The sequence below is a fragment of the Nannospalax galili genome, unplaced genomic scaffold (assembly GCF_000622305.1).
Source record: "Nannospalax galili isolate Female #2095 unplaced genomic scaffold, S.galili_v1.0 scaffold682, whole genome shotgun sequence".
Taxonomy (NCBI): domain Eukaryota; kingdom Metazoa; phylum Chordata; class Mammalia; order Rodentia; family Spalacidae; genus Nannospalax; species Nannospalax galili.
Genome location: NW_008348076.1, coordinates 277,149 through 291,739, shown reverse-complemented (window position 1 = coordinate 291,739; position 14,591 = coordinate 277,149). Strand labels below are relative to the sequence as shown.

The 14,591-nt window shown below is 42.9% G+C and overlaps 1 protein-coding gene across 9 annotated transcripts in view; it reads left to right on the top strand.

Moving 5' to 3' along the window:
- Pus10 (pseudouridine synthase 10) overlaps positions 1–14,591 on the top strand; it is a 78,348-nt gene that overhangs the window by 50,367 nt on the left and 13,390 nt on the right. For all 9 annotated transcript variants that reach the window (XM_008844476.3, XM_029569003.1, XM_029569000.1 and 6 more), the window contains 5 exons: positions 6,028–6,084; positions 6,879–6,955; positions 7,045–7,100; positions 8,735–8,852; positions 11,858–12,000. In XM_008844476.3, coding sequence (XP_008842698.1) covers positions 6,028–6,084; positions 6,879–6,955; positions 7,045–7,100; positions 8,735–8,852; positions 11,858–12,000 — 451 coding nt within the window. The remainder of the gene's footprint in view (positions 1–6,027; positions 6,085–6,878; positions 6,956–7,044; positions 7,101–8,734; positions 8,853–11,857; positions 12,001–14,591) is intronic.

Here is a 14,591-nt window from a genome sequence, read left to right as displayed (position 1 = left end):
TGATGAAATAGTTCAACAACAGCCATTTTACAAACGTTTTATAGAGTGTGTTGTGTTTTAATTTCCTAGGTATTAATGAGCCCAGGTTTGTGGGATGAGTCAGGTCCAGGAAGACTTGTTTTCCTTGTCTCAACTGGCCTGTCAAGTTGAAGGCAGCATACAGGCTTGTGATGTTACCTGGGAAAAGACAAGAAAAAAGGGAATAAGACTTCTCTTGAGAGGAAAAGCTGTAGGCAGTGAGTGATGTCCCACTTTGGAGTGGGGCTCCTCACTGAGTAGCACTTTGTCTCAGGGACCGGCTAGGCATTTTCTTTCTCTCTGAGAAGCACTGAGGAAGATGCTTTGAGAAGGGCAAGCAGATGGTCTAGATACGTCATGGCTGCTGCTCTCTGACTTGTCAAGAGGAAAGAGAAGCATTTAAGACCACATCTCTCTTATGAGTTCTTGTCTGTCACTTAGGTAAGCCCTTCTTTTTCTTTTAAAAAGGTTTTTGTGAATTGTTTTCCTCTGTGTGTATGTGTATGCACACATGTAGCACATGCTTGTAGTTACTGTGCCTGCAGAGCCCTGATATGGGTGCTGGGAACTGAATTCAGGTCTTGTATGTGCTCCTGTGGCTGACCCATCCAGCCAGCCCACATACCTGATTTCTACATGGATACTGGGAATGGATATGAACTCGGGTCTTCATGCTTGCAGGCACTTTATTGACTCGGTCATTTCCCCAACTTCCATGAATTATTTTCTGGAAGAAAAAGTAACCCAGGAACCTAATAGTTTCTGAAATTTTAGGAGTAAAGATTCTGTGGTATTGCTATGAAATTTTGCCTACTTAATATTTACAAAATGATTTTTTTTCCCCATAAGACTTACATGGGTTTTGAAAATGTGAAAATAAAGCTCATCATGAAACTTCTGTTTTGGGCTGAGGATTAGCTCACTGGGAGAGCCCTTAGAATGCACTAGGCTCTGGGTCTGGTTCACAGCCCTGCACCAAGAAAGAAAGAACTAAAAGAATGAAAATGCCCCGCATAGGCTCCAAGTAAGTTCAAAATCCTTTGGGGTCTACCTCACTCCATTTCTCTTGAGGATTCAAGGGATCTTCAGTTCTGACTGTTTAGGTCCCAAGAAAGACCTGCTATCTTAATGACTCCAGGGCTGTGGAATGTTCTGAACCCCCCCCCCTTCAGTCTTTCATGTAGGTGATTTTTGTCATTTTCCATTTGAAGGGGGAAATACTGTTCCCCCATTGAAAGTTAGGCAAATTGTGAGGCTGAAGATGTAGCTTGGTTGCCCTGGGATCAATCGCCAGCACTGCATAAATTGGACATGGTGGTGCATGGCTATAATCCCAGCACTTGAGAGGTGAAGACAGGAGGATCAGAAGTTAAGGTCATCCCTAGTTAAACAGTGAGTGAGTTTGAGGCCAGTCTGGACTACCTGAGACTGGGTCTCAAAACATAAAGGCAAATTGTGTGTTCAGGGTGAAGAATTTATTTTATTTTATTTTATTTTTATTTTTTAATTTTTATTTTATGTGTATGCATGTGTTGCCTGCATGTAGGTCAGTGCACCCATGTTGTGCAATGCCCACGGAGGTCAGAAGAGGCTGTTGGATCCCCTGGGACTGGAGTTACAGACAGTTGTTAGCTGCCATGTGTGTTCTGGGATTTGAACCTGGGTCTTCTGCAAGAACAGCCAGTGGTCTTAATTGCTGAGCCATCTTTCCAGCCCCCAGTGTGAAGAATTTATTAAAGCTATCTGAGAAAGAGCCCTCAGTACTAACTAACTTCTTGTCAGAGGATGAAACCTTGTTAAAAATTCCTGATTAACAGCATCAGTTTGCTAAACTTGTGTTTCTCAGGTCTATATTGTGTTATTTCTGATTAGTGGTTCATATCTGAAAACTCTTGTAAGACAAGTTTGACATTTGCCAGTATTGGATCAAGCAGCCTAGTTACATACACAACCATTCTTTCTCCTAAGTAGGACATGCAAACTTGTCTCTCAGTTGCTTTGAACTGGCACATCCTGTGATCTACTTGTTAATTCTTTAGTTAATGGTTCCAGTGGTTTGACTGAGAATGCCCTGCTTATCTCCAAGTATTTGGAAATTTTGTCCCCGGTTGGTGAAACTGTTTTGGGGGGTTTAGGAGGTGTGATCTTGCTGGAGGAAGCATGTCACTGAGGGGGCGGACTTTGAGAGTTCCTAAGCCTTGCTGGATTTCCTGTTGCTATCTGCTTCCCATGCCTGCTTGAGGATGTCATAACCTGGCTTTCTGCTCTGGCCAACTCCTTCTGCCATGCCTTTCCTCCATTATGGACTCTTACCCCTGGAACCGTAAGCTCAAATAAACTCTTTCTCCTGTAAGTTTCCTTGGTCGTGGTGTTTTATCACAGCAACAGAATTCTCCTGTAAGTTGCCTTGGTCGTGGTGTTTTATCACAGCAACAGAAATGTAATTAATACAGAAGTTGGTACCAGGAGTTGGGTATTGCTGTGAAGAACTTGACCATGTGGGTGTTTGGAGGAATGTGGAAGACTTTGGAAGTTTGCACTAGAAATGCAGTTGAATGCTGTAAGCAAAGCTTGAAAGGCCATTCTAGTAGGAGCTGGAGGAAAGTAGTGCTGAGAGCAAAGTAGTTCCAGAGGGAACTCAGGACTTAAGCAGAAACCGGGATATTTTGGGAAAGTGTTTGGCTGCTGTCTGCCGACAGCCTAAGAGCTTGCCTGAGGGTAAGTTGAAAAGTAATGGACTAATTTCTTTGGTGGAGGAAATTTCAAGGCAGCTTAACATAGAAATAATGGCTTGACTATTAATGGTAAACATTATGCAGCTCTATAGTGAAAAAGAGCAAGTGGGGCAGAAAGAAATGCAGAATGTGCAGTCAGGATTGAAAAAGAGCACTAGGAACATTGTTGGAGTCAAGGCATGTGTTGAAGGAGAGGCTGTCTTTGATAAGGAAAGTAGATTGCTTAAGGAGAAGCCTAGAGATTTGCACTTAAACAATGGAAAGAGTACCTTCCAGGTAAGACCACACCTAGCTAAGCCTTCAACTTGTGAAAAGAAAATGCTGGAAGGGTCTTCTGCTCCTAGAAAACCACATCATGGCAAAGCTGCTAATGTGGATGAAGCAGGCCAGGGTCCATTGCAAACTGGCAGTCAAACTTGGCAGTGTTGCTTTAGAGCCATGAAAGATGCACGCGTAAAGGGGTCATCGGTTCTTCCTTTGTGGTTTCAGAGACCTGCTGAGGTCAATCAGTGTGCAGCAGAGCATCCCTGCATAAAAAAAAATGCCCTGATGGGCCATTAGGTGAAGCTGTGAGGGCGAAGCTTTATTGGCAATGGAGACCCCAAGAAGACATTGGAGATGCTAGAGCTGTGAGACATCTGCCAAGGAGAGCTGCATGCATGAAATCCCTGCCCAAGAAAGAGATGTTGCATGCAGCAAAGCTGGAGGGGCTGAGCCATCTAGGCCCTTTGGAAGTAAAGTCCCAGAAATTGGACATGGAGCTACTGGATTTGGTGTTTGCCCTGCTGGTGTTCTGTCTTGTTTGGGTCCAGTATTTACTCTGTATGATTGCCATTCTTCCCTTTTGGAATTGGGAATGTGTATTCAGTTATATTTGCTGTTGAAAGTATGTAACTTGTCTTTTGATTCTACAGGGGGCTTACAGTTAAGAGTTTACCTTGAGTCTCGGAAGAGAATCTGGACTCTGGACTTTTGAATACTGTTGAGGGCTGATCTTTAGTGTCTTTATTATGGAACTTGTCCTAGTTACTATTGCTGTGATAAAAACACTGACCAAAAACTACATGGGGAAGAAAGGGTTTATTTTATCTTGCATCTCCCAGGTCACAGTTCATCACTGAGGGAGCCCAAGGTAGGAACTCAAGGCTGGAACCTGCAGAGACCAAGGAGGAATGCTGCTTACTGGCTTGGCCCCCTGGTCTGTGCTCAGCCTGCTTTCTTATACAACATAGGACCACTACCCACAGTGGGCTGGGCCCTCCCACATCACCCAGTAATCAAGAAAATACCCCACAGACATGCCACAGGCCAGTCCTTTGGAGGAAGCTCCTTAATTGAGGCTCCCTCTACCCAGGTGTGTCAAGTTGACAACTGAAGCTATCCAGCACAGGACTTTTTAACCTTTCAGGTAGGCTCCTTCCTTCCTGTTAACCTCCCTAAGCCCCACCCCTTACTTCTTCCCTCTAACTCCGAGACCAAAAAGATCCTCTTGCCTTAGCCTTCTGGGTAGCTGGGACCACAGGTGTGCAGGATTAATCTTTCTTTTTCTAAAATTTGCCTGGAAACCATGTTTAGAGGAGAAAACAGATGCCAAAATGATACACGGTCTTTGTTTGCCTTTCTCTTCCCTGTCTTTCTTCCCATCTGAGTTCCAGTGTGATTGAATATTGAGGAGCTGACACAAACTCTAAAGCCTGTGTTAGAATTGTGCTCTTAGGACTGGCAAGATGGCTCAGCAGGTAAATGTGCTTGTTGTGCAAATGTGATGACTTGCGTTTGGTCCCTGGAACCACAGTGGAAGAAAAGAACTACTCCAGAAAGTTGTCCTTTTACTCCATACATGTGTCATGGCATGTGCCATACTTGCCCCTTCTATCCCCCTCTCTTCCTGTCTCACACATACACACACCCACCTCTCTCCCCCCTCCCCCCACCTCACACACACAGTAATAACACAATAGAATAGGGACTAATAAAATAAGACTTGTGCTCTTAGTGCAAGATTGTTCTTTTACCTGTGCCTGCCTGCCACATTGTAGTCCAGATCTCTCCTCAAACAGGAAGCTCTCTGAGGACAAGGACTGTGCCCATATGGTTTGTCTTATCTCTTCAGCATCAAGCACAGTACCTTACCATACTAGGCATCCTGAATGAATACATCAATGCATTTCGAGTCAAGGCTCTGCTACCCTTCAGCCTCTATGTTCAGAGATTTTAAACTTTATCACTGTAGAGACCATTTGGGGTTCCCAAAGTAGCCCCTCCTTTCCCAGCCCTTGGTCCTACGTGTTGCCCTGAGTGCAGTCTGAGTTCCTCTGCTTTTGTCTTGGTGGTGGTACAGTGTAGCCTAGTGGTTAAGAGATTTCTAGTGTCAGACTGCCTCATTCATCCCCAACCCTGCTACCCACATCTGCATTCTTAGACTGATATGACTTTGGCAGGATATTTGTCCTGTCTGTCTTACCTTCCTTAGAAGTAAAAGGGAAGCAAGGCAGTGTTGACCTGTTTAAGCATTTGGAATAAAGCTGCTCATGATACGGTTTACTACAGTGATGAAGTCTTCAGTTTGATTCATATCTATCAACATTGTTATGTAACTTTCTTTTTTCCTTTTTAAACTGTTTTCTATATCAAACATTTCCAGCTTTTGGTCTGTGATGATATATTCATCTTGGATTGTACATTGGTTTTAACATGGCTCCAGGTTAGGTTTGATTATATAAATAATTTGCTACTTAAGAATCAGACTTTTCTTCCCCCCACTTCTTTTTTTTTTTTTTTCATACAGTTTAATTTTAACACGTTGTTTGCTTATTTGCTTTAAAGAAGGAAAAAGACACGAGAGACCCCTTAAGCTAGTGTCTGGGGAGGTGGATCCTTCCTTCCAGCCTTGGATTTCTATGAGAATGGGGTATGGGATAATGGTTAAATTCTGGCTTTAATGTCACAAAAACAGCTCTGCCACTTAGTTGTTTGATCCTGGGATAAACACCTACATTTCTGGTTTGTGTTCATTTATTTAATGAAGTTATAATAAGGATTAAATAATGTGTATATCATTTTATTCCAGTGCCTGACACGTGGTGAGTAGTGTTTGTTATTTTTGTTACTATTATTAGCCAAGATAGATATTAGTGATCATTGTCCTTTGAGCTCCTCCTATAGATCGCTAGGAACCCAACACCTTAAATTGGATTTCTACCAGAGGTTGGAACCAAGTATCCCGGGACTGTTCTGTCTACGATCTGTTTTTTTCTTGTTCTGCTTTTCACAGGTTTTAATTTTTCATCCTCTGGAAGAGAAGATGTGGATGTGAGGACATTAGGAAACGGTAAGATTGCATCCACACCACCTGACTAGAGCCAGCTTTCTGACTGTTACCTGTTCCAGACAGCAGGCTGACCATAGTCACTTAGAACCCAGGTAGGCAGGGCCCTAAGCGCCTCCAGATGGAGAAGCCAAGTGACTGTGGTGCCACCTTTGTAGACTGTGCTGTGTATGAACAGGAGTCATTCCCTCAGAGGCATCCCCACTGTGCACTTGTACGTCAAAATGGACTTTTATGTGCATTCAGGAGCAGATACCTAACTTCCCCCCCCGATGTCTGATTATTAATTGTTCCATTTAATAACATTTCAGAAGCTACCCATAGTTTTCAAACTCTCTTAGTCTTCATCTCTCATTTAATTTGTTGAATTATAATGGAGATTCTGAGGACTAATGCTGGGCTATCTGAGATTTATAGCTCCTTCCTCTTGCAGAACAACAATTCTTCCTTGGTGGTAGTAGATGGGATTGGAGAGGGAATTTCACCTTGGTGCACCTGGGCACTGCTGTGTGACCATGTTAGTGTTATTTGTAGTTAATGCAGGCTTGTGTGTGGACCTTTGGGAAGGCAGTTGTTTTCACATTTTGCCCATGTGGGGCTCAGCAGTCTCCGCACTCCAGTCCCCCAAAGCCCCTTGATTCTTTTCATACATCTTCACACCTCCAGATGCAGTCATGTTGCTAAACTTTCAGTCCTCTAGAGCTCAGCCTGTTTTTCACACCTCCCAGACCTCTTTCATTCGCCCAAATGTTAACTCCATCAACACGTTTCTGTTTCATGATGGGGTGCGCTGCCAGGAAGGCCCTTTGCAGTTGAGCTGGTGAATCCTCACAGAGTACATTTTACTTCACAGGAGATTCAAGAACTTCAGCAGGTAAACTGTTTCATGACATGGAAAGCACTGTTTCTGCAACTCTAACCCAGCTAGACTTGCTAATTATCTTTGTTTTTCTGCTACTACAGAAAATAAACAAGTCATCTGACAAAATCCAAGTACGAGATTTGCAGCTTGTCACAAGGTAAGGATGGGCGTGCTGGAGAGATTTCAAAAGGGAAGTTTTCATTGCAGATCATTTATTTGGCAAGGGAATTGCATCTGAAGTATATAAAGGAAAAAATAAAAACCTCTAACAACCCAGTTAAAAAATGGAAAAATAACTAAGTAGACATTTCTCCAAGGAGGATATATGAACAGTCAGTAAGTGTGAAAAAATGCCCAACATCACTGGGTCATGCAAATCAAAACCACTGTGAGGTCCCACTCATACCCACTAGATGGCTATAATTAAAAAAAAAAAAAAAAAACTCCTGGCAAGGACTAGAGAAACTGCCACATACATTGCTAATGAGGTTGTAAGTGTGGCCACTTTGAACTAGTTTGACAATTTCTCGAAAAATTAAACACAGTTACCATATGACCTAGAATTTCCACTTCTAGATATTATAGAAACAAGAGAAGTGAAAACAAGTCAGTACAAAAATTTCTTCATGAACATTCATAGCAGTGCAGTAGCCAGTGGTGGCACACACCTGTAATTCCTGTAATTAGGAGGCTAAGGCAGGAAGGTTGGGATTAGCTGTCCTTGCTAAGTAGTGGGTCCAAGGCCAGCCTGGATTATATGAGTCTTTAAAAACAAAAGGGAGATGGGGCTGAACAGATGGCTCAGTGGTTAAGAGCACTGTCTGCTCTTGCAGAGGACCTGGATTTGATTCCAAGCACCAACATGGCAGCTAACAACCATCTGTAACTCCAGTTCCAGGGATCTGACACCCTCTTCTGACTTCCACAGGCATCGCATGACATAGATTCACTTACGTACATGCAAGCAATACACTCAAATACATGAAATAAAAAATAATAAAATATTTTTAAAATAGAAAAGGGAGGAGGAGGAGGAGGAAGAGGAGGAGGAACACGAGGAAGACTTGTTTGTATATCTATAAACAAAACGTGACATGATATAGTAGTCCCTTCTTGGGAGAAATGTTCCAAGACTCCCAATGGATGCCTGACTCTGCAGATAGTACTGAATTCTATATATAGTATTTTTTTCCCTATACACAATCCATGATAAAGTTTAAAATAAAAATTAAGCACGAGATTAACAAAAACTAATAATAAAATGGGAAACTTATAGCAATATACTATAGAATAAGTTTTAACATACTTTACTTTTGGAATTTTTCTAGGTACTGTTTTTGATCTGAGGTTGTCTGTAGGCAAACTCAAACCAGATAAGGGGAGAATATCCAAGCAGTGGAGTAGTAGTTGGTAAAGGAGGGAATGAGGTACTGGTTCATGCTCCACCATGCCTTGACATCATTGTGAAATGAAGGAAGCCAGTCACCAGATAGCACGCGTGCTGGGATTGCACTGCGTGAGAACTGTGTAGGGGTTGATTGGTAAGGGTCCTTATGGCCTCCAAAAAGGACATAGGAAGAGAGTGGAGTGTTGTTCAAGTGTTATAAAGTTAGATTGTGGTGGTAGCAGCACATCTCTGTAAACACAGTACACATTGTCTTATGTAGTTAGAATGGAGGAACTGTATGCAAGTTATATGGAAATGAAGCTGTTTTTAAGGGAAGAAAAATTGGGACAAGGCCTGTGCATGTTATGTATCCAGACAAACTGTCCTTTACTGCTTTTGTTTAGAGAGGCAATAGGGCATATGAAGGAAGGCGAGGAAGAAAAGACCAAGACCTATAGCGCCTTAATATGGACGAACAAAGCAATACAGAAGAATGACATCGACTTTCTAAATGATATAAAGGTAGCTAAATGCTCTTTATGCTATTTTTATCTTCTACATGTAAAAGAACGCGTTATCTTCTATGTGTTAACCAGCGAGTCATAGAGCCTTGGGGTTAGTCTGTGTGACCTGGATTCGAATCCTGGCTTTCCCATTTACCAGTTGAATGACTGGGTATTTGTCTACCTCATTGGAGAGGCACTGTTGCTGACTCTGAAGACAGATACTGGGGGCAAATCTTGGGTCTGCATTTCTTAACTGTGTGACTTTGGACAAACTCCGTAACTTCTTTATGCTCCAGTGTCTTCATCTGTAAAATTAATTTAAAGAATGAATTTAGCCCAATTATATAAAGCATTTGAATGGTACCAACCACATGCAAAATACTGGGTAATGCTGCTATTATATCTAGCTGTCTGTAAAAATTAAATATAAAATAAAATGTTCTTAATAGAATTGATGCTGAAATTACATACATGAATAAAACATGAGAATTATGTGAAGCACATGTATTTGTCACATGCCTTCACATGAGCATGTTCCTGTAGAGGATCCCTTGTTTGTTGTATGTATGTGTTCTCCCCTGTCCTTCCTGTACAGACAGCTTACTTTTGGGAGAAATGGCTCAGTGGGTGAGAGTGCTTGCTGTGCAAGCATGAGGACCTGAGTTCAGATCTCCGCACCCATGGAAAAGCTGGGGTTGGCCACCTGTGCCTGTAGCTGGGGAGACTCTCTATCAAAATCAAATAAAACAAAATCAAACAAAAAATACCTGGTTTGTGTACTAGAGATGCTCATCTATAAATCGAGGGGATAACCCCAGTCACCTCCACAGGCCCCTGCACTTCCCATTCTGTGTTAAGGCCCCTTGTGCTTTGCTCTTGCTGCCTAGGGCCTTTAGGTGTGTAGTTACTTTATTCTGTTGTTTTCTTATATTGAGACAGTTTCTCATGTAACCCAGGCTGACCTCAAACTCACTCTGTAGCCAAGGATGACCTTGAACTTCTGATCCCCCTGCCTCCCCCTCACCAACACCTATGATTTTAGACTCTGCTGGGAATGGAGCCCAGGGGCTTCATGCATACTAGGCAAGCACTGTACCAAATGAGCTATACCCCAACCCTAAGGTGAGTAGTTATAGTATAGACAGATATCTTTAAAAATAAAAACAGATTTATGAGCTTCTTTGTTTCTTCATAGATGTACAAGTCATTCAGAGTGCTGGTAGAAAAATAAATTCATTGAAAAAGGAGATTAGGGGCTGGGGATATTATAGCTCAGAGATAGCTTGCCTAGTATGTGCAAGGCCCTGGGTAGGATTCCCAGGATCGAAAAGGAAAAAAGTCATAGTTAGGGATCACTGTGGAGCTATTCAAAACCAATACAGAAAGGTGATTTTCAGGAGACACATTAAATGGTGACAGAGGCCACAGCCCAGGTAGACTGCTGTGCCTTCTTGGTTTCTAAACAGCTTTATGGTTTTCCAGTATTCCCATTGACATAAAGATAAAAACGAGTTACTTCTGTATTCTGAGAAAAAGATCATTTCAAGTCTATCCACTACTTCTAAGGAAAAAACTCTGTGTGTTTGTGTGTGTTTCTGAAAATTTTGCAGAATGGGAATAGCGGAGTGTGTGCTTTCAGTAGGTGCAGTGGTTTCCTTTTGTTTTGAAAACATACCTGAACCATGCAGGAACACGTGTGCTGACTGAGTGCTGTATTGGTAGCTGTGGCAGGTCTGGCAGCTCTGGTGACTGGCTCATGTTCAATGCTGGGAGTGAGTGGAGAGGTAAAGCAAGCAAGGGTGGAGGCCTCCGTAGATAGTTGTTCACTAAAGACCAGCTATTTCTATGCTCTGGAGTGGAGGCCATATCTTTATAGATTCCTCAATAGTTGAGTCTTGAATCTTGTTTTTTGTTTTGTTTTGTTGGCTGGAGAAAGGCAAGCCTCATAGAGACAGTTCATCTTGTAAGAATGATAGAATCATAAAAGTCACAGGAGGGGCCGCTGACTCACTGCTCTGATGGATCAGTTGGGCCCTTCCAAGTGTGGTCTTTGTCAGAGCTTGCACTGAGCTCTTGGTGGCTGGAAGAGAATGCAGACAGCACCTTTTCTTCCCTTCAGCAAAGCGTCTGTTCTTGCTCCTCATGTAAATTAGGAAGAGTTGTTCCAATGAGAAATTGCACAGAGTTCAGCATTCCTAAGAACCGACCTTTCTGGTTTGCCTAAAACCTATTTTTTAAAACTGGGAATTAGCTGACTTTTTAAAATAGTGTTAACTTCTGTTTCTTAATTTATATCATCTAAATAAGGAGAAATCTCTAAAGTTATTATGAGAAAAAGCAGCCCGTACCACTGAAAAAATTGAATTGTTAAAATACAATATTATTTTTCTAAGGCTGATATGACAAATAGCACTGAGATGCTCTGGTTTATCGTACATACTTATTTACAATCGTTATATTGAAATGCCTTGCTAAACAGTGATGCAGCTTTTCCAGATATAGCCTTTTGTACAACAAATCCTGGAAAAAATACAGATACACGGTTCTCCCTAAAATGTGCACTCTGCCATATGAACAAGTGACACCGCGGTCCCACAGTCTGCTACCTGCAGCCTCATTCTAGCCTAAAACCTTCGCTTTTTGGTTATTCAGTGGCATTAGAAAACAAAGGTAACAACATTATCTCCTGGCAATGCCCAGTTGAAGTGCAGAGTGAGCTAGAGTTCCAGGATCCTCACCAGTTTGTTAACTCTGAGCAGAAGAGCCCTCAGGATCATTGACTCTGGAGCCTATTTTTTGTGATGAGGGCACTAATCCCCAGAAAACGAGCCAGTTGTGAGCGAGGTTGTGAGAAGTCCCGCACAGTTTGGACTTAGTACAGTTGATTCTACTATTACTGAGTTCCTGTTCTACCCTGCCAGAGATGGAAACTTGTGTGGTAAGCTATGGATGACAACAGAGGTTCAAAGGCTTCACCTTGAGGAAGCTCTGACTCTGTGCTTGTGTAACACCCTCCTCTAGGACTTAAAAATCGACCAGAAAACGCCTCTGCGGGTCCTTCACCGAAGGCCTTTGGCAGTGAGAACTCGTGCCATTCACTCCATGGAGACACATTACCTGGATGAGCATCATTTTCGCCTGTATCTGAAGACTCAAGCTGGAACGTATCCTTCCACCTCTCTGTTGCATAAGCCTAACCAGAAGGGATCAGGAGGGTAATGCTGCCCTAAAAAATAAGTTCAATGATGATTGATTGATTGGTCAATTGATGGATTAATTGGAGACAGGGTCTCATGAAGCCCAGGCCAGCCTTGAACCCCTCCCTTTTTTTGGTGTTTTTGATCTTTTTGAGACAGGGTCTCCCTGTAGCCCTAGCTAGCCTGGTACTCACTATGTAGACCAGGCAAGCCTCGAACTCACAGAGATTCGCCTGCCTCTGCCTCCTGAGTGCTGGAGTGCTGAGACTAAAGGCATATGCTACCACACCTGGCCAGCCTCAAACTCTTGATTGTTGTGGGTTCTCCTCAGGCCAGCTGTGAAGACCCTGACCTGGATCAGGTCACCTGCCGATTCGGGGGGGAGGCAAGAGGTGCGGAGTCAACACACAGACACCGGGAGTCGGGTAGAAGCAAGCACTAGGCTAGGTGTTGCAGGCTCATTTAATGCAGGAGGGGGCAGGCTTTATATTTCCCTTTCTCCGCCCCCAAGTCCCTTTGGTCAGCGTATCGTGTTCTGGTTGGTCCGCGCTGCGCAGTCTGTTTGCGTCAGCAGTCACTAGGCTCACGAGCAGGGTACAGAAGCGCAGGCTCCTTTTGGCATGCTCCTTTTCGTGGGCTATTTACCGGCCAGGAAGTGAAGTGAACTCTCAAGCTGAATCCCAGGGCTCTGGGTCTGTGCCATCTTTGGAGGCCTCTTCCTACTCTTGATCCTCTGCCTCTGCCTCTGCCTCCCAGGTGCTGGGATCCCAGGCATGCACCATCTCGTCTGGTCTGGGAGATATTTTGGAAAGGATTTTATTGGAAGGGAATAAATCCTTGTTTCTTTTCTTCATTTTGATGTTTGATTTCCCATTACATTTTTGTTTATAAGTGGTATTTTAAATCATAAAGTAGCAGTCAGTTCAATGTCAACTTTAAATTTTATGCTTCAGGGGCTGGAAAAATGGCTCAGCAGTTAAGAGCACTGGCTGCTTTTGCAAAGTACCTGGGTTCAGTTCCCACTACACACATAGGGCTAACAACCATTCATAATTCCAGTTCCAGGGGATCTGGCACTCTCTTCTGGCCTCTGTGAGCATTGTGCACACAAGTGCACTTACGTGCAGGCAAAACTCTCATATATATAAAATATAAATAAATAAATAAATTTAAAAAATTTTAAGTTTATGCTTGAGCTGGACGTAGTGATGCACACCTTTAGTCCCAGCACTTGGGAGGCAGAGGCAGGCCGATCTATTTGAGTTCAAGGCCAGCCTGGTCTACATAGTGAGTTCTAGGGCAGCTGGTGCTACAGGGAGACCCTGTCTCAAAAGACCAAAAAAAAAAAAAAAAAAAAAATTATGCTTTAGCTAATTACAGTACCAGTATTTAGCAGTTAATAGGTACTCATAAAGAAGTATTATTGGATTATTATGTTGTCTTTACATATATTTGAGTTTTGTGTATATCATATAGAACATCTTAATAAATCTTAATCATCTTTATACTCCCATCCCCACTGGTACCCTCCACAGCTCCCTGACTGGAATTCAGACATTCTGTCATTTGTGCTAAGGCCTGTTGTGTCAAGTTAGTGTCCCCAGATGTCCCTCAGTGCAGGTTCATCTACTGAGGTCTAGTCAGCTTATCTAGATTCCCTCACTTTAGGAAGATCAGCTCTTCCTCACCCAACAGTAATCAGTTGCCAATATTTCTTCAGCTGAAATTGGGGGTCAGCCATCCATTTCCCCAGTTCTACACTGGGTTTTTGTCTGTTTGAGTTTGCATGTGTCCTGTGCATGCTGACACCATTGCTGTAGGTTCATATGAGCAGGGTTGCAGGAGCTTGTAGGGCTCTATTTCCATATGGTCATGCACCTCCTCCCTGGCTCTTACAATCTTTCCACCCCCTCTTCTGCAGTGGTCCCTGAGCCCTGGGTGAGTGGAGTTTAATATAGGAGTCCTGTCCAAGGATGAGCATTCTGTAGGCTCTTAATCGCTGTAATTTGGCCATTTGTGACCTTTTGTGTTCCTGGCCCTCTGTTGCATGAGGGAGCTTCATTAATGAGAATTGAGATATTCATTATTGTCTTTATACCTTGTTCTATGCTCTGTGAGCCTTAGATGTAGAGGTTGCATTGTAGATGTGCCACTTAGACTTGGGCAATTCACAGACAATGTCTGTGTGTGACCAGTTGTGGTACTCTGTCTTCGTCTGGTACAAAAGAAGCTTCTATGATGAGTGGTGATGGGATATTTGTCTGTAAATATAAGGATACATATTTTGCACATAGTAAGGAATTACATTAGTCTAGGGATGTGACAGTTTGGGGGTTTTCTCTCCAGCCATGTATGTTTGACTCTGTTTACAGTACCACAGGAGTTTCCTCCCATTGAGTGGGCTTTTAGTCTAATTAGGTAGCTGGTGATTGACCCCAAGATAAAAGTACCACTACGGTACCAGTGTCATATGCTGTGCAGGTCATTGATGTGGTCATTTGGTCTTGAAGCTGATGTTGGACCATCGATTGATGTTCTCCCTTAGCAGCTTGCAGAGT